Source organism: Protopterus annectens, chromosome 9.part0, assembly GCF_019279795.1.
Source record: "Protopterus annectens isolate FY-2018-M chromosome 9.part0, PAN1.0, whole genome shotgun sequence".
NCBI lineage: Eukaryota > Metazoa > Chordata > Ceratodontiformes > Protopteridae > Protopterus > Protopterus annectens.
Window position 1 is genome coordinate 1,841,736,908 of NC_056743.1, and position 27,700 is coordinate 1,841,764,607.

Below are 27,700 nucleotides of genomic sequence, written 5' to 3' on the forward strand. Positions count from 1 at the left end.
TGCCCTCTTGGAAAGCTAAATTTTGGATAGATGCCAATGTTTCCAAAATAGTAGAAGGCAAACACAAAAAATAAACATGTATGTACATATATACAAACAAATACACCATAAGAGACTCCCCCCCCCCAGCTAGCTATTAGGAGGGTAAATACCCTAGGAGTACCACAGAGGGGAAGGAGGGAGGGTAATCCTGACTGCAGATGCTATCCAGTTCGGACATCTACATTTATGGTAGGTACAAAACTGTACTATGTCCTTCATGGATGCATCTGCAGTCATAACAAATGGGTAGAATACCATAGCCAAACTAGGGGAGGAGGAATAAAAGTTATGGTGTACTCAGGATCCCTTGCAGTACAGCTGTGGCAAACCCTGCTCGGGATCTAGAATATAGAGGTAAATTATAATGCTTGGCAAATGTATGCACGGAGGTCCAAGTAGCCGCCTCAATGTCCTTGGTTGTCACTCCTCTTAAGAAAGCTGTGGTAGTGGCTGTAGCCCTTGTTGAGTGAGGTCTTATGTTCTGTGGAATTGGTTTTCCATGGTAGGAGTAACAGAATCTTATGCAATTTCCTATCCATTTGGAGATTGTCTGTTTGGAAATTGCTTTTCCTTCCCTTCCTGCTGCATAGGCTACAAAGAGCTGGTCAGTTTTTCTGTTACCTTTGGTTCTGTCCAGGTAGTAGCGTAACTGTCTATGTACATCCAAGGTATGCATTATTCTTTCACCTCTGTTTTGTGGATTTGGAAAGAAGGTAGGTAGGTGGATTGCCTGGTTTAAAGACACTCTGGATACCACTTTAGGCATAAATGTAGGATTAGTTCTCATGGACACCCTATCTTGATGGAAGATTAGGAAGGGTTGTACTGCCATTAAGGCCTGTAGTTCTGAAACCCTCCTTGCTGAAGTAATAGCCAGTAGGAAAGCAGTTTTCCATGACAGGTGTTGTAGATCTGCTGTTGCTGCTGGTTCAAACGGAGGGAGTGTCAACTTTTCTAGTACAAAATTCAAGTCCCATGCTGGTAATGGTGGTTTCCTAGGAGGTTTTACATTCTTGATCCCTCTGAGGAACTGCCTGAGTAGAGGATGTGAATAGACAGGAGGATCAAAGCTGTATTCTGCTGAAATAGCTGATGCATGTATCTTGATGGAGGAATAGGACAGGCCTGTATGTAGAAGCTCTGCCAAGTACTCCAGAATGTTAGCCATATCTATGTTCAACACATCTTTTCCTCTTTCAGTACTCCAAATGACAAACCTTTTCCATTTTCCTGCATAGTTCCTTCTTGTTGAAGGTCTGCGGGCTTCAAGGATAATGTCTTTAACCCTTTGTGAAAGGTCTGGGTTAGTTACTGCTATGTGATGTTCCAGGCAGTCAGTTGCAAGGTCTTTAGGTTTGGATGTATGATGTTGTAGTTGTTCTGAGTTAACATCAGAGGCATAAGGGGTATTGACCACATTTTCTCCCGAGACATGCTCCTCAGCAATGGGTACCAGTGTTGTCTTGGCCAGTTCGGAGCTATCAGAATGATCCTTGGACGTTCCTCTTTGATTTTCAGTAGCACCTTGTGCAACAAGGGAAGAGGTGGAAATGCATATGCTGTCAGGCCTTTCCAGCTGAAGGATAGAGAGTCCACCTTCCATGCAAGTGGGTGGAATGTCCTTGTGCAGAATTTTTTGAGCTGGTGATTTTGTGGGGAAGTGAATAGATCTATTTGTGGCATTCCCCATTCCTTTGTGATGGCCTTGAAGATGTCCGGGTGTAGCATCCATTCGTGAGCATCCGAGGTGGTTCTGCTTAAAATGTCTGCTAGGGTGTTCTCTTTTCCCGGTACAAATATTGCCTGTAACTGGATGTTGTAGCTGAGAGCCAGATTCCAAAGGTCCAAAGTCATTCTGCATAGGGGGTAAGAATGAGTGCCTCCCTGTTTGTTGATGTACCACATGACTGTGGTGTTGTCTGTCCTTATCATCAAATGGCCTTCTTTGAGGAATGGTCTGAATTTTAGGATTGCCAGTTTTACTGCCAGCATTTCTTTTTGGTTTATGTGCAGGTGCAGCTGGTCCTGAGTCCACAGTCCTTGTACGCATTTGTCCAGCATGTGTGCCCCCCATCCTCGGTCTGAGGCGTCCGTTGTGATGGTTTGGTTTGCTCGAAAGTTGTGGAAGGGCAAGCCTGGGTTTGACTGGCATGCCCGAGCCCACCATAGGAACTCCTGTTTTAAGCATGGGATTAGTGGTATTTCTGTTTCTAGGCTGTGCCTGTGTTGAGACCATAAATTCTTTAGGTACCACTGTAACTTTCTCATATGCAGTCTGGCATGTGGGACCAAGATTATGCATGATGCCATGAAGCCCAAGGCCTGCAGAACTTTTCTTGCTGTTAGTTTGTTCTGCTTTGTTAATGCCAAGAAGTAAAGAGGGAGCTCTTTTGTTTTTCTGCAGTTAGGAATGCCATCTGTTTGACTGTGTCCAATTCGCCAAGAAAGTTCTTGTCTGGGATGGTATCAGCCTTGACTTTTGTAAATTGACTGTGTATCCCAGGGCTTGTAGCAAGTAAATGACCCTTTGTAAATCTGTTGTCAGCTTGCTTTTGTTGTCCGCTTGTAACAGGCAGTCGTCCAGGTAAGGATAAATTTGGATTCCTGTACTCTGCAGTGAGCGATTACTGATGCCAGGCATTTTGTGAATACTCTGGGCGCAGTAGATAAGCCAAAGGGCAATGCTGAGAATTGATAATGCTCTGATCCTGCAAGAAATCTGAGGTATCTTCTGCAATTTGGTCAAATGGGGACGTGCAGGTATGCCTCCTTGAGATCTAGAGTTACCAGCCAACACTCCTTGCCCAGCATGGGAAGAAGTTGCTGTAGGGTCAGCATTTTGAATTTTGGGACAATAATGTATGTGTTTAAGATGGACAGGTCGAGTATAGGTCTCCAGCTTTTCTCTTTTCTTGGTACTAGGAAGAGTCTGGAGTAGAATCTTTTGCCCTGTTCTGTTATTAGTACTCTTTCCACAGCTCTCATCTTTATTAATTCCGCTATCTGGTGCAGGGCTTCTATTTTTTGATTTGGGGGCAGGTTTGGCATTCCTCTTTTTACTGGTAAAGTGTGGAAGTGGAACCGGTAGCCTTGGTCTATGGTTTGCAAAATCCACTTGTCTTTTGTGATATAGTGCCAATTTTTCGAGAATAAGGCTAACTTTCCGCCTAATGGTGCTGTTATTTGCTCCCTGGTAGGCGGAGTCAGAGCCAAGTCACTGTGATTGTCCTGTTGCAGTGGCAGTGGTTGTGTCTGTGCCTCGGTTATTGCCTTGCCACTGTCGTCCTCTGTAGGCACCTCCTCTGGATTGATTTCTGCCCCTAGAGCGTCTGTTCCTGCCCCTTTGTGATCTTGTGGAGTCAGGAAAGGACCAGTTTTTGGCAGGCCATTTCCTGCTAAACCTTGGTGGCTGAACCTGTAGGAAATCTTTAACTGTTTGCACAGATTTTGCCTTCTCTTCCATTTTCTTCATTACCTGCTGAGCAGGTTCCCCAAATAGACTGGCCTTATCCATAGGAGCATCCAATAGCTTAGCTTTAACATGATCCGGTAAGACCTGTTCTTTCAACCATGCATGCCTTCTTATCACTGTGCCAGTCATGGCTGATCTAAATGAAGCCTCCAGTGCATCATAGCCACATTTTAAAGAATGGTTACTAACCTGTTGGATGTTATTCACCATTTCTAATACATATTTCTTATCTAAAGATTCATCAGAGGACAGCTTTTTAATTAACTGATCAAGCATAAACTCTTGGTATTGGATCATGTGAAACTGGCAGTTTAAAGCCCTAGCTGAGAGAGTAGCAGAGGTGTAGACTTTTTTCCCCCATCTCTCTAAGGACCTGGATTCCCTTTCAGCGGGAATAGGGTTTTTTGCTGTGGTCGAGGCTACTGCCTTAGGTCCCTGGGATATAGTTTCGGGGTCTGCAAGTGGGGCCTTGAATAGGTGGTGATGAGTGTCTGGCACCCTGTAAAATCTATCTGGTTTGGCAGGGGCTGGAGGTAAAGAATCAGGTGCAGTGCAGACATCATTAAATGCATCGTCCACAACAGACAGGACAGGAGGTATAGCTAAGGGCCTATGTTGTGGTAAGTGCAGAAAAGTCCTAAGCCTTTTTCTTGAATCTGAGAAGTCTTGTCCCTGCCATTGGAATTGTTCTCTCATGGCATGTAAGGTTTCCCCAAAGGAGAATTCCTCTGGTGGAGAGGCAGCTGGAATGGATTCTTCAGCATCTGAATCCTCGTAATTGGAAAAAGGAGCCTCTGGCTGGTCTGTAATGTCTGAGTCATCCGCAGAATCATCAGAGGACACAGGCTCGGGGGGCTCTGCTCTAGGTCTCTGTTCTGGGGGCTGAGAGGCCCTGTCTGGGTGAGATTGAGATCCCCTAATTAAGGATATTAAATCTTCTGCCAAAGTAAGCATTTGTGAACTAGAAGTGGGCCTGAGAGAGGGTGATTTAACAGGCACTGATTTAGCTGATTTGGCTGCTTTAGCCCTGGCAAAGGCCTTAATAGACATGGCTGCAGGAGGCCTAGCAGCACCACGTGCTGGGGTAGAGATATCCAAAGGGATGGTGTCTGATAAATCAGTAGGAACCACAGTTGTAGGCAAAAATTCTGAGGCTGATTCAGTTAAGGTAGCAGGAGCCTCAGTAGTAGTCATGGATTCGGCTGAAGATTGACCAGTTTTCTCGGTTTCGGCCGAAACCGAGACATTCGCGGCTTGCTTAACCGTGGTTTCGGCCGAAACCGCGGACCGCGAGTGTCGGTCTTTTTCTTTGCGTTTTTTAACAATTTGGGTAGTCGGAGGATCCGACTGCATAATGTACGCAAAATCTGAGCCGAAAAACTGTTCAGCAAACTCCGACCGACGCCTAAGCGTTCGTCGGTTGAAGGAAGCACAGGCCGAACAGGCTGCTACGTCGTGGTCTGGGCCTAAGCAAGGCAAACAGTAAGAGTGGAAATCTTTATGAGGTATTTGTTTCCCACAAGTTAAACAGTTATTGACTTTTTCTGACATCGGCTGAGGCAAGAAAGAGTCCCCAACGGGGTACTTAGCTTTTAGAAGTCTTCGAAGTAGTATTCGGTAGTAGTAATCTCTGGATCTGACCGACCGGCACTTGCGAACAGCTTCTGCTTCGGGCGCCACGCGGCAAGAAAGACTGAGGAAAATGGCGTCGGCTGATGCCTTTATACCCGAAGACCAGCAGAGATGACGTCGGGTGAAGTGCGACATCAGCCGAAGCCGGACCCGGACTTTGGAATCCGGCCGACCGAAGGGCTGCCTGACGACAGGACAACCCATTTGTTATGACTGCAGATGCATCCATGAAGGGCATCTCTATTATGAAAAGTGTTGTGTAAAATATTTTTATCTGAGTTTGGCAAATAACTGTGGCAAGGAGCTGGTGAGGATGCTAAGAAAGCACAACTGTTTCAGGAGAGTGCTACCACTTACAATCTAATATGCAGTGACCATCCTGCAATACTTCTTTTTTTAGTCTGCTTTTATCAGGCATGTGTAGAGTTTAGATGACAGGAAGGGCTGATTAATACAGAACTTGATCCCTTAGGTCCATTGCTGAATGGACACATGTAAAGAGAAAAGGCATAGGCAGACTGCTGATACTGAAGGAGGTCGTGAGACTGCTGTGGTATCAGCTGTCTGAGTGGGTAGCCAGCACAGCTATCAGACAGATGAGATGGCCTTGCCTGTCACTGAAGTCCCATGCCTGTCCTAGGTTCATTAGTGGACTGGCGGTCCTTACCTTGCTTTTTACAATCATATGTGTCTACATGGTAAAACAACTGCTTCTGAATGCCGTAAACATGTACATATAATCAGTTTTGGTAGGACTCAGTTTATAGAAATTATGATTTTTTCATATTTTGGTAAATAACTTTGTAAGGGAGCATGTCAGTGTGCCAAATAATACCACATTTTGAAGACAGTATTGCTTGTTCCAACATGGACAAAGAATTGTGCCTGTATGTTGGACACGTGCAGATATATGTTTGTTTCGGACTTGGGTTATGGAAAATTATTTTAAATATTTTGGTAAATAACTTCGCAAGGGGGCATCTGAATGTGCTAAGTAATGCCTCATTTTGTACTGCTGGTTACAACATGGTAAAAGAATTGTGCCTGTATGTTGTACACGTGCAGATATCAAAGTTTGTTTCGGACTTCGGTTATGGAAATTATTTTTTTTTTTCGTATTTTGGTAAATAACTTTGCAACAGAGCATCTGAATGTGCCAAGTAATACCTCATTTTGCTGACAGTATTGATAGTTCCAACATGGTAAAAGAATGGTGCCTGTATGTTGTACTCAAGTGCAGATATCAAAGTTTGTTTCGTTCTTAGGTTATGGAAATTATGAATTTTTTCATATTTTGGTAAATAACTTTGCAAGGGAGCATGTCACTGTGGCAGGTAATACCTCATTTTGAAGACAGTGTTACTCCTTACAACATGGTAAAAGAACTGTGTCTGTGCACTATACACTTCTACAGATATCACAGTTTGTTTAGTTTTGTATGATTATGAAAATTATAAATTTCCAATACTTCTCATTATTATGCCCATATCTTTGCAAGGGAGCATGGTGATCACACAAATGATGCATCATTTTGAAGCTGACATTCAGATGCACATCTTCTACACTGATATGTAGTCTCTGACTGTTACAGGTGATGAGATATTATGCTTTATCATTTATGAGAAATATATTAATCATACTTCTGTAAAGATCTCAAGAAAGGAGCATCACACAGTAATGGTTAAGGTATCACTTTAAAGCTGACATTGATACTAACAAATTAAATTCAAATATTATGGGTCTGCATGGTACATTGACCAAGATATTGTGCTTTGCTTTTCCAAAAAGGTAATAAATATGCACAATATCAGCATTCCTTGCCAAATATTTAATAATGACTTTGATATGCACTATCAACATTTATACTGTTTGAAAGGTCAGTGTCTGCTGAACAACTTTCGCATTTACATTTTTAGTCTAGCTCTTATAGTTAAAGAGTTATGAACATTTGTTTTCTGTATGGTATTACAAATGGATTTTCTGAAAATGAGCTCAGGCTGCACTGTTGTTCTTATGGTGGAATTAAGCAGGCAGCTTTTCCGGAGCTGCTCCGGAGTGAAGAAGTTAAAGGAACAGTCAGTTGAGCAGAGCTTGGAAGGTTAAGTCATTGAAACAATTTATCATTGGGGGGGGGTCTTACTACTCCCTGCTTCGGAAGTGGGAGCCCACCACTGCTTAGTCCTGTAAGCACCCTGGGACTGGAGCCTGGGTGTTCTGCTGGTTCTGGGTTTGGACTGAGAAGGACTGGAAGAGGCAGGAAAGGACCAATTCTTAGAGGGCCAATGCCTACTAAATCTGGGAGGCTGTACTTGCAGGAAATCTTTAACAATTTGCGTAGATTTAGCTTTTTCCTCCATCTTTTTAAGTACTACTTCTGCTTTGTTGCCAAACAGGCGGTCATGGTTTAAGGGAGCATCCAGTAATTTAGCTTTAACATGATCTGGCAAAGATTTCTTCTTAAGCCAAGCATGCCATCTAAGTACAGACCCAGTGACAGCAGCCCTGCAAGATGCCTCTAATGAATCAAAACTACTTTGCAAAGTATGTTTTCCCACCTGTTCAGTAGAATGCATTAAATCCTGTAATTCTTTATTTTCAGCACAGTCTGGAATCAACATAATTTTCTGTTTAAGCAATCCAAAAATATGCCGCTAATACTTCAACATATGAAACTGGCAATTTAAGGCCTTAATGGCTAGCGTTGCAGAAGTGTATACCTTCTTACCCAATCTATCCAGCACCATGGAATCTCCATCAGAGGGGGTAGGATTTTTGGCAGTAGTGGCCTTAATGCCATTTGGTCCCTGTAAAATGGTCTCGGGATCCGCAGTAGGATTTTTAAAGAGGAGTTTGTAAAAGTCAGGTACCCTGTAATACCTATCAGGTTTTCTGGGAGCAGGAGGTAAGGTGTCTGGGGCCAAGCTAGATTCTGAGAAGGCATCATCTACAATGTCCAGTACAGGAGGGATAGCTAAAGGCCTGTGTTGAGGCAAGAGTAAGAATTCCCTAAGCCTCTTTTTGGAGTCAGAGTAATCCTGGCTTTCCAGCGGAAATGCTCCCCAAGAGTATGCAAGGTTTCACCAAAAGAGAAATCCTCTGGAGGGGAAGCAGAGGGAATGGAGTCCTCTGCATCAGAATCCTCATAGGTAGATGAGGGCAAATCCTGGTCATCAGAAAAAAACAGAAATTTCAAAATCCTGATCAGAAGAATCAAAGGGAAAATCAGTTTTAGGTCTCTTAGTGGGAGAAGGGTGGCTTCCCCTGATTAGAGTAATAAGGTCTTCAGTCATTCTTATCATTTGTTTTTTAGGCATAGGGGCCTGACCATGCAGTCTGGGCTTCAGTTTTATGGGCATGGATCGAGTTTTAGGCCTTGAAGAAGAAGATGGCATCAGTTTAATATGCAAGTCAGTAGGCCTGAATACACCCTCAGAAGCCGGTACCTACACAGCAGCTCCGGACCCATCCAAGGTAGAGACATCCACAGGTTCCACAGTCGAAGAAGCACCTCGCGGCATACCAGACTCTGAATGGGTCTCAGTAGAGGCCTGTGAATCTGAAGTAGCGGGTATCAGGGGCTGCAAAAACACCTCACTGAGTACAGGCCAACTGGCGACTAGCTTAAAAGAAGCGTCATTGGCAACTTTGGACCTATGCGGTCTGTCTCTGTCTTTATCTTACCGAAGCCATTTCTGGATAATTGAACTGAGTACCAAAATATTTAGTTGCGAAAATGAACAGACGACGAATAGTACGAGGTTTGAATAAGTTACAAAACCGACAACGAGGTACGTCGTGGTCCGGGCCTAGGCAAGGAATGCAGTACGAATGAAAATCTTTATGAGGTATTTGCTTTCCACAAGAAACACAATTGTTAACTTTTACTGACATCGGTTTAGAGCAAGAAAAAGGTTCCCCAACGGGGTACTTAGCTTAGTTGAAGACTTCGGATCTGAAACTCGAAAACGAAAATTTCAGGAGTCGGCCGACCGGCACTTGCCAACTGCTTCTGCTTCGGGCACCACACGGCGAGAAAGACTGATGTAATGGTGTCAGCTGCATGCTTTATACCCCTGACTACCTGATGTCATGGAAGATGAGACAGCAACTGACGCAGGGCCCAAGACTTTGATAATCAGGCCGACTGAGGGCTACCTGCAAGCAGATAACCCAAATGTGATGACTGCAACAGTGAAACACAAAGAACATCTTAGGAATTCACAACAAACTGAGACCTAAATACACTTTAACAAGAACAACAATATTTATATGAGATATTTAGAAATAACAGGAAAATATTCAAAAAAGTATCTCACTTGGCCTGAACCTAGTGAGAAGCACCTGATCTAGTTTAACAGAAAACGAGATCTGGGTTATCTTCCCTAAGCATGATGGGATAGGGTATAGCCTCAAGCCAGTGGAAGCTCTCGAGCTTTAGTAATAGGCAGAGTTGGAACCGATGCTCGGTTCTGAACCCATCCAGCAAGAATGAAGGCGACATGGGACAACATAACATCATATGTTTGGTTCTATGGGTTTGACAAAATTCAGGGAACTCCCAAATTTTCTTTACCACAAAGATAAAAGCATCATTTTAGAGGAAGGTGCAAGAGGAACTAATGACAGGTTTCCACACATACAAAAAAGGCATGAGCAAACGTGGTTCATGCTCGCAAAGCAGTCACAATTCCACAAACATTACCGTGGCCTATTATGACAAGGTCACTGGCTACAAGCTTGTTTTAAATGGAACACAAAAATGTAGTGCACATTGTCAGCTGTTTAGCCTGCACAGCTTTCTATATCCAGGAAAAGCTGAGCATACAACGAAAACAAGAATTTATGTACACATACTCCATTAAGAAACAGGATTCTTGTAATGACTTGTTCAGACATTATTAACATGCACCAATGTTAACATTTTTATTTAATGAGAAGGTATCAGTTCCAGAAAAGAGTGGAAACTGAGAAGCCTCAATTTTTAAAGAAACTGTTATAATGGCAGATTTTACTACATGGGACACAACCACCAAATCGTAATCATTCAGTACCTATTGCCAGTATTTTAAAATTGAAAGCTGAAAGGTTCTAATATTCTGGGGGGATCCTTTGTGACAAGGACACCATCAGTTGTTGGTTTTTAACTTACTGCAAAACCAATACAAAAATATTATTGTATTTTGTTTTAAAAAAATTTTTGCATTGCCATTTAACTTTTTACTGTGGCATTCAGGTATTCTGCACAGTGTTTTGTTTTAAAACAATAAATGTGGTTATGTAACAATCCCACCTTATATGAAGAAGTGAGGTCATTATCAACGTTAGCACAAGAACATAATCAGAACCACCAATAAAACTGAGTGCATGTGATCTTTGTGCTAACCTGCTTTTACTTATTTATTTAACAGTTATACTTTAACTGCGGTGGTGGTGCTGCGGTAGCGTTGTCACCTCACAGTAAGACGCTGTCCTGTTAGATTCTCAGCTAGAGTGACTTCTGTGTGGAGACATGCGTGAATGGGTGTACCTTCATTGAAGGTTGTGCATCAGGGCTGGCAACTCGGCACGTAAAAATCTACTGCCAATCATTAGCGGACCGGAGTTCCACTGTGGCGACCCCTATCTGGGAAAAGCCGAAAGATACAACAACAACAACATTTAATAGTTATACTTTATTTGTTGTTGCATTTTTCTTTCATCTTCACATGGTCTAATAGTAGTTTTCAATTTTTAAGGTATTACTTTAGATAAAAGAATCCAAAGAAGTTTTACAATGTAGTACATTTAGAGAGTCTCAGTTTGTTAATATGTACTTGCGTAACTTTAGCAAACACCAACAGTGTTTCTGGGTATTATTAGGGAACAAGCTATGAGAATTCCAAGTCTAACAAGATAAAGTTTTAACTTTGAAAAATGGAGGAATACGAAACAGCAGGAAGAATATTTAAAATTATTGAGACTCACTTAAAAAATTAAAAAGCAAGAGGTCTACCATCATAATGCACTTTGCATTCAATAAGAAGCATGAAACACTGATGTCTGGCATTACTGATTGACTGTAAGGATCAGTAATTTGTGAATGTAGGGACAAAAATCAGACATCCAAGATATTCTGTCAACTTGGGGATAAATAGGTATGCGTGATTCTACTTTTCCAGCAATGGAAGCCTAGAAGGCAAATGGGGAGAAGGAGGTGCCGACATAGCAGCAGAATCTTTCAGCAGTGTAACTCTCGCACCATCTTGTAAGAGCACAGTACTCCACCTGAAGTGGAGTGCACAAAAGGAAAACAGGAAATGTAATAAGAGAAGAGGATCCAACAAAAAGTTGTACAGGCAAATATAGCTAAGAAAAGGAATTTACAGCTCAACATTCACAGACTTCCTCACCACGATCATCCATCACCCCTTCATGGTTAACAAAATCAGGTAGGGTAGGAGAAACTGTATGTATAACTGAAAAGATGTATGACAAACTTGCAGACTGTCATTTTGAAAAGTCCACCAGCCCAACAGTAGGGGTATTCTAATGCATCAAATATCACTGAATATTTAGCTCAACATTCCCTGTACCCATCAGAAGCTTAATATAACAAAATAAGGAATTACTCAAGACATTTTTTAAAACATCTTTATTAAATTACCACTTAAGATGTAGGCAAACCTACATTACAGAAAGAGAAAAAACATTTTAACATTTTTCCATTTAAATATAAATCGCATATATGTTCTTTGCTACTATCAGTCCAAAATTATGCAAAATTGCTGAATTCCTGCCTTACCTTAAACCTCACTCCTCCTCTTCATTAACATTATTATGCATGTGTTGTTCCCACAATTTCCATTTACTTCTGTGTAATTTGCTCCTTCCCTTTTCTAAAGCTCCCTCTTTCAATTCTCTTCTCTCTTTCATAATATTCAATAACTCAAATACAGTCGTTGACTGATTTCCATTTTCTAGCAATTGTTTTTTCTTTTTTTTTTTTTTTTTTGCAGCCAACAGAATTGAACTTAATAAAGCCTTACTATGTCTAGGTAATGCAGGTCCTGTATATCAGCTCAAAAGAATCATTTCCTTACTTATAGCCATTAGCTCACTCAATACTTCTGATAAAGTACTCCAAGGAATTTTTACAATCTGCCAACTCATTACACTCCCAAAACATATGTTCCCAGTTACTTTTCTTCTCCATTGCATCTCCTAGATTTGCTATCTGCTCTAGGAAAAATTCTCTGACATCTGCTTGCGGTACAAAAATACATATGCAAACACTTCTAAGCAAAGATGCTAAAGCTTCTGGACTTCACTGCATACTTATGTCATCCCATTGTTTTCTTGTAAACTTGTTTCCGGTCTCTCTCTTCCCAATCTTTTCTAATCTTCCAACTGATTCTTATAGTTGTGTTGCAATATTTTATATGCCCTAGCAATGTTGCAATATTTTATATGCCCTAGCAATTATCCCTTTATTAACAGCTGCTTCTGTTCTGGCTTCATCTAAAAACTCTACCAGAGCAGGTTTTCCACTTAAAATCCCCCTATCCCTTTCTCTTTGCTTCTACTCTGATATCATGCCCTAGTAGGGAAGGCAAACCAAATGTTTTCTTGGTCTCATCCTACTCTGTTACCTTTCCTGCTCAAGTTATTTTCTCCAAATATCCTGGATCCTTTGCTAAGTTACTCCAGGAAATTCCAGCCCCCTCTTGCCTATTTTCTGTACCCCTAATTGCAGTCATCCCTACTGGCAAAACAAAATCTCCTTTCTCCATTCTCATATTGGTTTAGTCATTAGAATGCTTTCTGCTACTTTATTCATATAATATTCTTTATGGTTGTTGTTACTATCCTTGAAGCTCTGCATCCAAAACCACACTCTATTTCTTGAGTGTCCCACTGCTTTATCATCCCTTTCCATCTTGAATTATAACCTTCTGCTAATGTTATATGTACAAGCCTTAACTGTGTAGCTCTAAAATATCCATTCAAATCAGGTAAACCTAAACTACCTTATTCTATTGGAAGGATCCACTTATCCCACTTAACTCTTGCCCTCTTTCCCTCCCTAATAAATTTCTTCAATTCTTTATTAAATTACTGTTCACAACTTCCCTGCAAGTTGATAAAAGTATGCCTGACCCATAAACAAGACCAAAGGGACTAAACATTTTCACTGCTTGTATCTTACTATCCATAAGAGTTTCTAGTTTCTCAGTTTTTGAATTATCTTTTATTTAGTTTCTTCCTACATATTAGCTGCCATAACTTAAGCCTTATTAATCCATACTCCTAAATATTTCATCTTATACCTCCATAAATATGGGTACTGCTGAACCAATTTGCGTGTGGGTACATAATTTATGGCCACAGCTTTTATTCTCAATTTTAGATTCCAAAAAGACCCAAAATTGTTGTGACACCCATGCACTGGTCCAGCAATCAAGGAGCCTCAATCCTCATCACTAACACCAGTGAGGGGTGTCCACATAGGGGAGGATAAAAAATACACACACACAGTAAAGAACAATTTCCCTTAAGAGCACATACATATCACAGTCGGTCTGGGGCTGGTTTCTCCCTTTCTCTCCAGATCCCTGATAAGATTCCCCACTGGCACAGCTATAGGGTCCAGATCTCAGCCTAGTGGGCAAGCTAAAACCTCCAGCACCCTCTCTGTCCAACCAGTGCTTCGTGTCCCTGCCCAAGTAGCTGACAAACACACAATTTGAGATACGAGTTATATACAAACACACAGACACTCCTAGGGAAGGCTGGCACAGATTCTCCAGCTGTGCCCCCTTTCTGCCCAATCTAAAAGGTAGTACCAGCTGCCACCACCCACTAATATCAGCTACTAAAAAGGCCCTTAAGAAAGGGTGTACAATTACTACTGTGCAATACTATTATCCAAATGGTAAGTGCGACTGAACAGCAAAGCATATTGGAGTGACTTGGACAGTATCACTATATACATGCAATGTACTCTAGAGCTTAAATTATCTCTACACAAAACAGCCACAGATGAAAGGTTTAAAAATATTTAATAATAATCAATAAAAACACAAGACAATACTTAGTCAAGAGTTCAGAGAAATACTTAAAATAATACAGTAAAAAATCTGACATCAAAACAGAAAAAAAGACTAATCTAATCTTCCTATTTCCTAGCTATATCTACGAGAGACACTGAAGTCTAAGATCCAACTTGCATACAGACACAGGCAGAGTGCTGGTGAGTTGGATGTTCTCAAGACAAATGCAAAATGCTCTCTGATTCTCTCTCTCTAAATTGATAACAGTGCTGCTTCACATTACATCATTCTTAATTTTCTGTTTCCTCAGGCTAACAGAAACTCAGAGGTTAATAGCCCTTTTGATCTTGCAGCTGGTCAGGAAGCCAGAGCAATAAAATAAATTATACATGTAAATTATAGCCATTAACTCTGGCCTCAAAACAATAGAAAAAATTCCTTCATTTAGACATCTTGACTGAGTTTTGACATCAAACAATTACACAATGCTTAACTCTGGCCTCAAAACAATAGAAAGAATTCCTTCATTTAGACATCTTGACTGAGTTTTGACATCAAACAATTACACAATGCTTGATTTATCAGCTTTCCTACAGCAAAGTGCACTGTTACATTTTTGCAGTTCCACATTTAATACCATTTTTTCCATTTAAGAGAACAAGCATGTGGCTTATGTTAATATTTACAAATTACATATTATCTGGCTAGGCTGGCAGCAGTCAACTATCTTCACAACTGTCTCAAAATGTTCCACAACACTGAAATGTATTTTTCTGGATTTATCAGGTACAAAATAATATAATCTGCAAATAAAGGCAACTTTCCTTGATAAACATACCAATTATATCCTGGTATTTCTGAGTCCCTTATTTTCTTTGCCAGTGGCTCTAAATATAAAGAAAACAAGGGGAAAGAAGACACACCTGCCTGGTTCCTCTGTTCAAACACAGCTTACCCTCCCCACTTTAATTCTTTCCTCTGATCCTTCGTATATCCTCCTAATCAACTTTATAATGTTATCGGAATGGAAACGCTTCCATTGCTCTACTCATAAAATTGCAGTTTACTCTTATCAAATACTTACTCTGTATCAAGACCCACCACCAACTTAGATATTTTCTTACATTCTGCTTCCCTCTCACTGTCACGGTCCTATTAATGTTGTCAAATGTTTGCCCCCTGTCAACACACACAAAAAAACACACTGATCCATATCTATCAATTTTGGCAATACCTTTGCCATATTTTTAGCATACACACACACTTTAGAACTGTGGTTTACATTTTAAATGAGTCTATATAAAGCTGGGTCAGGTTCTTTGCCAGCTTTAGGTAACACAGCCACCACTACTTTCTTCCAAGATGGTGGTGCTTTCCCTCCCTTTAAAATACTTTTAAACAAAATCTTCCAGATCTTTATCACTTTTTTCCCCTCCAAACTTCCAAACTTCAACAGGAATACCATCTGTTCCTGGAGGGTTTCCTGAAGATTGATTATACATCACTGTTTTTCTCACAACCTCCTATCTTAACTGCTAGCTGTTGAGCCTCACCTACCTTTAACCTTGGCATAATTAAGTCTTCCATAAATATGTACATTTGTACTATTTCCCAATTTTCATTTCTCTGCTTTATATAAATCTTCATAAACATTTACAGAATCTCTCTTAAAACCTCTACAGGATTCCTGGTTATTTTTCTTGTTACAGGTTTCTTAACTTGGCAACTAGCCTCTCAACATTATATTGTCAAAGTTGTCGGGCTAAAGGTTTTTGTGTTCTAGCATTAGCAACAAGCAGTTGCTTAACAGCAATGTTTCTAACTCATGCATACTATCCAAATACTTCCTTATTTTCTCTTTAGCACTCTGCATTTACTCCTCCTCTTGTTCTAAAAGACTCCAATAATTCTGCATTATTTTGACCTCTGTCAGCCATTACTTCATAACCATCTCTCTCTCTTATTTCAAACCTACTTTTAAACTCCATTTTCATTTTATTCCCATCACTAGCTATAACTTCTGAAGATATTTCAATCTTCTGTAATAACTGCCAAATAATTTCCACTATACATTCCTTAATCTCCTCTCTTTCTAATATGTAGATGGGAAAGTACCAGTGTCTTATTTTTACTTCATTACTCTATTTTTACTGTGGTGGTGGTGGTGGTGCTGCAGTAGCATTGTCGCCTCACAGTAAGACGTTGTCCTGTTCGATTCTCAGCTAGAGTGTCTTGTGTGTGGAGACATGTGTGAAAGGGTGTACCTTCATTGAAGGTTGTGCGTCGGGCCGGCAACTCAGCACGTAAAAATCTACTGCCAATCATTAGCGGACCGGAGTTCTGCTGTGGCGACTCCTAAGCAGAAAGACACAAACAAACTATATTTTTTATTTTAGTTTTTATTGGTGCATGATCTGAAATACTTACTGGATGTGTGTCGAAGCTTTCAATTAAATGCAAATACTCCTGTGAAATATTTATTTATTTTTTTATTTATTTAACATTTGTTGACCGGGAATGTCCGACTAGGTTTCACAGAGCCTGTTTTCAGCGGAGGCCCGGGGAGAAACGCTCCAGATGCATGTCTTTGGAATGTGGGAGGAAACCGGAGTACCCGGAGGAAACCCACGCGAACACAGGGAGAACATGCAAACTCCACACAGAAGGCACCCCAGCCGAGAATCGAACCGGAGAACCTCTTGCTGTGAGGCGACAATGTTAACCGCTGCACCACTGTGCCGCCCACTTATAAAAATATAATTTCTATCTAGTCTAGCCCACTTATTGTACCTTGGAGAATAATAAGCAAGTTTTGTCTGTGTTCTTGCTACTGAATTCACATCTTCCATACTAAATATTTTCATAAATTTCTTTAGAAATTTGCACTCTTATTATATTTTCCCCTCTAGGTTTCCCCGATACATCCTCACTATTGCAAATCAAAGTCCACCTACAAATAGTATTTCCTGCTGAAAAGCTGATTTCTCCCCAAATTTTCTTAAGTTCCATAACCACACTTTTTGGTGGAATACAAATACATGCCATTATAATCCTCCTCCCTTGTCAACAGCCCCTTACTACCAAAAATCTACTATTTTTGTTTTTTTCCTCATCTATCAGTAGTCAGCCCCTCTAATAATTGCTATAAATTACTCCCCTTTCCTCCGTCACTGATATTCTGTTGAATATCTATTCTGAAATCCTATCTTTGTCAAATTCACATGCTCATTTCTTTCCAAACATGTCTTCTGCAGCATTGCTATTTAAACTCAGCATTTCTCAATATAATTCAACACTATTTCCTTTTTATCTACATCTGTGATGCCATTCACGCTCCAGGATAACATGAACACCATCGCCATCATTTATCACAATTTTCTTGAATACCTATAACACTGTCCAATTTCTTTTGCATAAACATCACTACAACAGCCTTGTTGTAAAGTTCAAGCAGCCATAACCACCTATCAATGTTTTGGATTCCACTTCTGAGAATCATGATAGTAACCATATGCACTAACCTTCTTCTGAACAAATTCTTAATCAGTTGGGACTTCCACTAGCCCCACCCCAAAAGTCTTCCATCTCTATAACTAGCACCAGAGATCTCCCATGAAAAAACAGGCACATGCCTGGTGGGGCTAACTTGCTGAACAAAGTACAATAAACTCAACAAAAGTACCACAACTTTTATAGCGCCCTTGAAAATTACAGAAACAGGACAAGCAAATCTTTACTATAAATAAATAAATCACCTTACAAAGAAAGACCAAACTGAGTGCAAAAATGGACCAACAAAATTGAGAAAATATTAAAAATATAACAGACACGAAAGCACTTTCAACTACATACGTAAAAGGAAAAAATGACCACACATCCAATGATTACCATGCTACACAAGATAATATCATATGGGAAAGAGAAGTTACCTCTGAATTTATATCCAACTATATGGAGACAAAAGCATTAACCAGGTAGTATTGTACTGAAGGGATGGAACTGCTTTGGAGCAAAACTACAGTGGATTTACACATCCATTAAATAAACATGACTGTAAAATGGCATCATGGATAGATTGAATCACAAACAAAGATTTAAAATTATCAAAGGACAACCTAAACCAACCCCTTAAGCTTCAACTTAAGGCATATTATCCGTCCATTCACATTCCAGATGACTGAAGGATAGTGGCGGTAAAGCCAACTTTTAATGTAAGGACTCAAAGAATTTTGTCAATAACTATAAATCTAAACCTATTACTCTGCTTTCAAACACAGGGAAACAATGGAGTCATTTATTTTGAACATTTTAATAACTGCAGCTTGACAAATAATGCATACATTTAACTATGTGCATTTACAAAAGACTCTTTAGTGCAGACAAGCAATCAAGACATAATTTTATTATATTATAATATAATATAATTTATTATATTATTATTAATATTAAGATATGGACAGAAGCCACATGGTGAGAGTTGTGGGAGCTAAGTCCGACTCTAAAACGGTTACAAGTGGCATTCCCCAGGGCTCAGTCCTAGGATCCCTCCTGTTTGGCATATACTTCTCAGAGGTACAGGCAAGCACAGAAAGACTATGGCTTAAACAAGTCCGCAGACTGCAAACTAGGGGCTATAACTGACTCTACGGCTGACACAAACATTCTCCAAAAGGGTCCCACTGAGATGGATACCTGGTGTCAAAATCATGGCCTCAAGCTAAATGCCAAAAAGTGCATAGTCATCCCCTTTGGAAAAAACAAAGTACCCACAAACTACCACATAGGTGGTAGTCCCCTAAATACGGAAGACGTAATAAGGGATCTAGGGACCCAAGTAGATTGTCAATGTAATTATCAAAGGAGAGATTGCTAAGTGGTAAGAAAAGCCTTCTATGTGGCCCACCTAATCACAAAAGGGTTCGCATCCAGATCAAAAGAGGTCATTGTGCCCCTCTACTCATCAGACCCATCATAGAGTACAACACCCTATTTGGGATGTACCATACAAGACAGCTGTAACAGCTGGAAAGACCACAGAAGTACCTCACCAAGAGGATCACTGGCCTCAAGCAGATGCCCTATGCAGCTCGACTGAAGAAACTCCAGCTATACTCGGCTGCATACCGCCTACTCAGAGGTGATCTCTGCCTGACATACAAGGCCATGTCCAACCAAGAATTGATTGGACATGCTCCACCTAAAAAGAAAACCATATCCCCTCGAGCCACAGGGATCACATCAGTGGCTCTGCTGGACAGAGGCACAGTGAACTAATCTAAGGGGGCGGCGAAAGCCAACACATGCTGGCTAGGTTTCTAAATGACTTCGGGCAGATAGCCTAGTACCTACCTATGAACCTATAAGATTCTATAATGGCATATTAGCCATGAAGAATAATACCAGGGTGGGTACAGTCTATATAGATCTGTCCCCCTGTATCTGACAGAGTTAACCACATTATTTTCACAAACAAAATTAAAAGCTGCGTTTGTTCCTCCAACTTATATCATGGACATAAATAAGTAAAATAAAATTACTCCTCTGCTATGGCTGTAACACTGGTAAAAGCTTTAGGTCATGGACCTGGTGAACCACAGGATTGGTCATTGGCCCTAATTTCTTCAGTCTTTATCTGCTAGCTACTAAGATACAAAACATCAGCTTTTATTGAGTTATCAGACAATTTAAAGCTGGTGAATGTGTTACTAATGAGGGTGACTAAAACTATGCAAACCTGCCTTGATTTAATCCACATACCAAATCAAATACAGTAATGAATGTAAAACTCTGCAAACCTGCCTTGATGATTTAATCCACAAACCGAAATCAAATACAGTTATGAACAGTTAACAAAACAAAAAATATGCATTTTGGAAAACAAGGGCTAGAGAAATCTACATGCACTACAAAAGGGAGTCACAGGACGTGCATCATCAATGATTTGGCTATCCTTCTAGAGAAGAGGTTAAAGTTAAACGAAAAACTTAGAATGCAGTTAAAAAGCACAACAATATTACTGGATACACCAAGACATTTTTAAAATCTAGGAATATGGATATTTTAAAGCCACTGAATACACCCTTCATTACATCGAACTGGAGTATGGCAATATCTTATAGCAACCATTTCATAAAAAGGAATACAATGAACCTGAGCTAATATACAAAGATTTAGGTTTTGAGGAATGACTGTGTATAACAAATTTCTTTTCAGTCTCGTATATATGTAAGGGGTATCCTAATGCTTCCAGAGATTTACTTATTTGGGAGTGCTTGGACTTAATTAGAAATAGAAGAGATTCTCTGTGAGACTGTCGAGGAAATTATGTAGGAACAAGAAAAACTCTTGGTTTTCTGAAAGAGTTTTGGGCATTTTGAACTTGCTTCCACTTCATATAAGGAAAAACAAGAATTTGGCCAAATTTATGTAGAGTTTGGATGAGGGTTTTTTTTTTTTGTAATAGTTAGGTCTATTAGACATGTCTATGAAGCAGTCTGAGGCTTAAATTCATTGCAACACTGCAAGTTGTGTCACTAAGTTATTTAACAAGCTAAAGATGGCACCATAAATGCAACCATGCAGGTTATAATTCATTCTTTACTTCATAACAAAAAATCTAAACAGTTGGTTGATCTTGTATGAATCAGAAACCAATACAAAGCTTACGATGATGTACTGTTTTTTACCTCTTGGCCTACTGCTGCAATTAAGGAAAGGCAGGCAAAAACTAGACACATTAAAACTGGTATGACAGGTCCCAGTGATGTTTGGAGACCAAATGATCACCTTTTTAAAATGTGACAATGCAAGTCTACAATGTCTGGATAATGTACCGTCTGTTAGACCAATTCCACACACAATTTTCATGCACACTTTATGAATTATATACCAACAATTATTAATTTTCCAATACCAACTTTATCCCTTTAAAGGTTGTGGGAAAATGAAAGCCTATCCTAGTGCTCAACAAACAAAAGTGAGAATTAATCCTGGCCTAATGACCAGGAAACTACGCTACTGTAGAATGCAGACATGCAAGTCCTCATACACAAAAAAACTAGGATAAACTTAAAGAATCTCTAAATCAACTACAGAAGGTCTCTGGGTGGAAACTGAAGCACCCAACAAAAGCTCACATGAATAAAGAAAGGACATGTAGACATGACACAGAAAGTACCCAGGTGGAACTGAAGTGAGTAAAGAGCTGTGAGAAAGCTATGCTAACTGCTGTGTTACTGATGAACCCTGCAATGAATTTGAGAATGTATCTTGTGGAAGCAGTGAAAATTTTAAAATGGTCTTGGTGGTCACAGAAGATACACAATCGCATTTAGGTTGAAAATCTGGAAAAAGACAAAACAATGGAGATCAGCATGTCAAAGCCATTCAATTTAGGGAAGAAATGAGACAAATTTGTATTAGATCACAAATATTCCATTTAGGTAAACCCTTACTGCTGAGGATAAATTAAAGACATTTTTAAAAAAATGAAATCCGCTTGGAAGCTCTTCTGGAATACCATTCAAGATTACAAAATGGGAGAAGTTAACTCAAAAAATAAAATTTAGCAGTTTACAAAAATTGTCTGTAAAAGTGCTCTCCCATACCCAATTGCACAAACACACCCTCCCCCCAAATAAAGAAATTGGTTGCAATATACAGTAGATTATCATGTAGTTTTGTTTTAGGGCATTCTGGTATAAAATAAATTCTGTAAAACATAACTAAAATAAAAGAAACATAGACTTACAGGAAAATATGTGACCCAGTGTATGACCTCTGACCCAGTAGCTTCATCTCGGTCAATCACTTCCAGTTTGATCACCAGTGAATCCCATTTCTTCCGGTACTCTGTATCCAACTGGAAGAAAAGAAAGCATGACTAAAAAAATCCACAGAGAAAGCTGCGTGTACAACAAAGAACGGTCTTATTTCTTACAAGAGCACTAGAAAAGCTGTCTAAACAAACGAGTCAACCCGTCCTTCCATATACCTTATAAAATGCCCTTACTCTAAATCTCAAAGCAAGTTATTTAACCAGACCAAAGTTAAAACAAACAGCGTCACTAGGGAAAAAAAAAGGCAACTGTTTCTATGTCAGTGGAACAAAAGGTAGCACCCTCCCCTTTGCTGCAGAAGGCTTTTGGTTCTATTCCCATAAGAGTAAGATAAAATACTGAGAGTGCGGTGCAGTGCTGTATAAGGGGATGCTGCATTCTTGTGTGCACCACCCTTCGGATGAGATGTTAAACCAAGGCCCTATTTCCCTGATTTGGTGTTAGCTCAGGTGGATGTAAAACATCCCCCAACACCCATTGAAAAGGGTAGAGGAACTTCCCTGATGCCCTGGTCAAATTTCCCCAAGTACCACCTCAGATCTTCCATGAAAAGAGGCTACTAACCTAGTGGGACTAACATGGTTAAAGGCTGGACAGACAGACAGATAAAACAGTGCATCTTTCCTGATCACCAGAAAACAGAGGAAGGAAACTGTTACTTACTATCACATGCATCTTACAGGTTAAGGTTATCTACTGGGGCATTTTATATCAACTGCATTTAGCATGACATACAAAATTCCACACTAGAAATTGTCTTTTTGCTCTGCTGTCTGTTCTCACACATACCCTCCTTGAGTATTGCCTATTTTCAAAACTACCTAAATATTATTCTTCCAGAGTGGTTGCTTTATTACAATTACATTTCTTTAGAGCCTATAGAATATGTTGATATGTATAACAATTTCTGTACCAGAAGATCTCATGTAATATTAACATAATAGTGTGTTCAGCCTTTGGCCCAGGTTTCAGCTGAAGAGAGTCTGAATACTAGTGCATCCAGTTGTCGTATAAACAAAACAAACAAGTGCCACATTTTTATATATTTGTTGATGAGCTAAGCCGCTGGGCAGAAGTAGGTCTTTTCAGGGACGATCTAGGAGCATTGTCTACTAAAGTGACTTGTTCAGAGTCGCACAGTAGCATAATAGAGGTGGAAGGAATCAAACCTTGAATCCTAGACTACAGGAAGCAGCTCATTAACAACTCAGAGCTGTTGGTCTTGCTGGCAAATAAAGATCTCATGACCCATCAAGGCTGTCCATTTTCTGTGTGTGTTGTAATCTCAGGCCATACCTGCTCTTCAAAGCTATCTTGCTCTCCCCCACTCATTAAAGTTCTTAAATTGTTCCTCTTGTGCATTCTGAATTTTGTTAGGCCACCATGTGTCCATTGTCCTCTCTACAGAATTACTTTATGCTTGTTACCACTTGGTTATTCTTCCACGTTTAAATAAATGAGCCCTCACTGTTGATAAACATGTTTATAATAATATGCAGAATCTCCCCTCTTCATCTTCTCTTACAAATTGTGCAAAAAAGTCCATAGACTGGATTTTTGAGCCACATCCATAACATTTTATCTTTCACTTTTTCCTAGAAAATCTGCTCATTTAGCTCCAGAACTGAACTGAGTGTTGGAGTGACAGGCTCATGTACAACTTACACAGAAATACTAATGAACTGCACTTTATGCTGGCAATACCTCACCACGCAGTATTAGCCACTAACTCTGCCTAAACCCTAAAGCTAAATTTATGCTTGTAAGCCAGCACCAGACTTCCACAATTTGTGCTCAACAACAGATTGAATCTGCAGGGATGCCCTGTGAGAGGAGGTATGCAGCATTTCAGAGCAGCTCTTTCACAATGTAGAAGGAAACTGTACTATCCAACAGCAGCTCCTTTTCCAAAGATCTGCCCAGGAACAGATGAAACATTATCAGAGCTGATGCTAAGGTTTGGGGATACGCAGCATCCAGCAGCTGCTCTCCCTCCCTGGGTGAGAAAAGTAGCATCTAACAGTAACACTCTGGGCTTCACAGTAGTAGCAGCAGCAAAGAGCAGTTCTCCAGCTCTAAGAGGGCAAACTTTTCCTCCCATGTGGGACTCAAAGTTATAACAGAGGGCACAGCCCTATTTAAATTACTTTCAGACATTCTCCAACCTGGAGTCTACCTAAAGTACAGTTTTGTACCTACCATAAATGTAGATGGTTGAGTGCTAATACAGCTGCAGTAATAACAGAAGGGTTCTCTGCCGTCAGGCGGGTCCTCGGTCGGCCGAATTCCAAAGTCTAGGTCCGGCGTCGGTTGTCGTCGCTTTCTTTCCTGACGTCAGTGCGACAGGGGTATATAAGACACAGCCGACGCCATATTCTTCAGTCTTTCTTGCCCCAGATGTCAGGTGCCACCACCAGAAGGAAGGCAATACATAAATTATATATATATATATATATATATATATATATATATATATATATATATATTCAAGCAATGCAATGTAATAAAAAAACAGTAGTTGCAAGCAAATACACCATAGGAGGATAACCCACATTAGGTTGTATGAGGAGGTGTTAGCCACTAGTCCTTTACCAAGAGGGGAAGGAGGGAGGGAAACCTGTACTGCAGCTGTATTAGCACTCGAACATCTACATTTATGGTAGGTACAAAACTGTACTATGTTCATCGTGCATACAGCTGCAGTAATAACAGATGGGTAGAATCCCAAAGCTACGCACAGGGTGGTAGGCACTAGGTGGAACTGGGAGCAGCCAGAATGCCCTGCAGCACAGCAGTGGCAAAGCCTGCTCTGGTCTTGGAATATAAAGGCAGGTGGTAGTGTTTTGTGAAGGTATGCACAGAACTCCACGTGGCTGCCTCCAAAATATCTTTGGTAGGGACTCCTCTGAGGAAGGCTGTAGAGGTAGCTGTGGCCCTTGTGGAGTGCGATCTGATGCCTGTAGGAACAGGTTTGCCATGAAAGGAGTAACAAAACCGTATGCAATGGCCTATCCATTTTGAAATTGTCTGTTTGGAAATTGGCTTCCCTTGAGCTCCTACAGCATAAGACACAAAAAGTTGTTCTGATTTCCTGAAGGGCTGTGTTCTGTCCAAATAGTAACGTAGCTGTCTATGGATGTCTAAGGAATGTAGCAGCCTTTCCCCTTTGTTTTGAGGATTGGGGTAAAAGGTAGGTAAGTGTATGGCCTGATTTAAAGCTACCCTGGATACTACCTTAGGCATAAATGAAGGGTTGGTTTGTAGGGAAACCCTGTCCTGATGGAAGATGAGAAAGGGCTGCACAGCCATGAGGGCTTGAAGTTCCAAAACCCTACGAGCTGAGGTAATGGCCAGAAGGAAGGCTGTTTTCCAGGACAAATATTGCAAATCTGTTGAGGCAGCTGGTTCAAAGGGAGGCAATGTTAATTTTTCTAGGATGTAGTTAAGATCCCAGCTTGGTATTGGTTGTTTCCTTGGAGGTCTTATATTCTTAGCTCCTCTGAGGAACTGTCTTAAAAGTGGGTGAGAGAATAAGGGTGGATCAGTGTTGTATTCTGCAGAAATGGCTGAGGCATGAATTTTGATGGAGGAAAATGAAAGTCCACTATTCAACAGCTCAGCTAGATACTGTAATATCTGAGGCAAATTCAGTTTTCTAGGATCCTGACCTTTTTTCTCATTCCAAGCAAAACGTTTCCATTTTGCGGAGTAAGCCTTTCTAGTAGATGGCCTTCTGGCCTCCAAAATGACATCCTGCACCTCTTTAGAAAGTAGGGTCTGTGGTGGTGTTAAGGAATTTTCCATGCAGCCAGATTGAGAGTTTTCAGCTGACTGTGAAGAGTTTTGTAGCTGTGCTGAGTCAGTAGAAGAGGCATTAGAGGTAGAGTCCAGGGAGGAGTATGTGTTAGGCTCCTCAGGAGTGGGTACCAGTGTTGTCTTGGCCAGTCTGGAGCAATCAGTATCATCTTTGGTCTGTCTGCTCTTGCTTTCAAGAGCACCTTGGGCAGAAGAGGCAAAGGTGGGAAAGCGTAAACTGTCAATGTTGCCCAACTGAAAGAAAGGGCGTCCACTCTCCAGGCCTTTGGATGAAAGGTTCTTGAACAGAACTTTTTCAATTGATGATTCCTGTGGGAGGCAAAGAGATCTATGTCTGGTCTTCCCCACGCTTGTATTATTTTTGTAAACACTTGAGGATGCAACTTCCATTCGTGTGGATCTGTCATATTTCTGCTTAGATTGTCTGCCAGCGTGTTTTCCAATCCTGGCAAGTACTGTGCTTGAAGTTCGATTTGCCATTCCAGAGCCAAGTTCCAAAGTGACATGGCTAGCCTGCACAGGGGGTATGACTGTGTTCCACCTTGTTTATGTACCACATTACTGTGGTGTTGTCTGTTCTTATCAATAATTGCCCTGGATGCAGGAGGTCCTTAAAAATTGTAATTGCATTTATCACTGCTAGCATTTCTTTCTGACTGATGTGAAGGTGCTTTTCCTTTTGGGACCATTTGCCCTGAATGCACCTGTCTGTCATGTGCGCCCCCCATGCGTAATCTGAGGCGTCTGTTGTGATGACTTGATTTGCTTGAGGCTTGCAGAATGGAAGACCTGTGTTTGTTTGGCATGCTTGGGCCCACCATAGAAATTCCTTTTGCAAACATGGAATTATTGGTATTATTGTTTCCAAACTGTGGCTGTGTTGAGACCATAGGTTTTTTAGGTACCATTGAAGTTTCCTCATATGCAACTTTGCACATGGGATTAGAAGAATGCAAGATGCCATGAAGCCCAGAGCCTGCAGGATTTTCCTTGCAGTGAGCCTGGTACAATTTGCTAGTATTTTGAAGTAAAGAGTTAGTTGCCCTTGTTTTTCTGGCGTAAGATAGGCCATCTTGGTTTTTGTGTCCAAGTTGGCACCCAGGAAAGTTATTTTCTGAGATGGTGTTAGCCTGGATTTCTCCTTGATGACCATGTATCCCAGAGAATTCAATAACCGTGTTACATAAGCCAGATGTTCCAGAAGTATGTGCTTGTTGTCCGCTTGGATCAGGCAGTCGTCCAAATAAGGGTAAATTTGTATCCCTTGAAGTCTGCAGTAGGCAATTACTGATGCCAGGCATTTCGTGAATACTCTGGGCGCAGTAGATAAGCCAAAGGGCAATGCAGAGAATTGATAGTGGATTGAACTTGCAAGAAATCTGAGGTATCTTCTGCAGCTTTGTCTGATTGGGACATGCAGGTATGCCTCTTTGAGGTCCAATGTTACCAGCCAAAACTCCTTGCCCAGCATGGGAAGAAGCTGCTGTAATGTGAGCATCTTGAATTTTGGTACGAGTAGAAATGTGTTTAGGATGGATAAGTCCAAAATGGGTCTCCAGTCGGTTCCTTTCCTTGGTACCAGAAAAAGTCTGGAATAAAAACCTTGACCTTGTTCGTGAGGAGGTACCTCTTGAATAGCTTTCATGGCCATAAGCTTTGAAATTTGTATTTGAGCCTCTGCCCTTTGATTGTGTGGCAGGTTCGGCATGCCTCTCATTTTTGGGAGAGTGTGAAAATGAAATCTGTAGCCTCTGTTTATAATGTCCAGGATCCATTTGTCTGTTGTGATAGTATGCCAATTTCTTGTAAATAATGCCAGCTTTCCTCCCAAGGGTGCTGCCAGCTGAGACTTGCTTGGCATGAAAAGGGGG

General features: G+C 40.7%; 1 protein-coding gene across 1 annotated transcript in view; it reads right to left on the reverse strand.

Moving 5' to 3' along the window:
* Positions 1 to 27,700, reverse strand: part of STARD7 (StAR related lipid transfer domain containing 7) — a 396,226-nt gene that overhangs the window by 189,693 nt on the left and 178,833 nt on the right. The window contains exon 4 of the mRNA XM_044084698.1: positions 21,926 to 22,036. Coding sequence (XP_043940633.1) covers positions 21,926 to 22,036 — 111 coding nt within the window. The remainder of the gene's footprint in view (positions 1 to 21,925; positions 22,037 to 27,700) is intronic.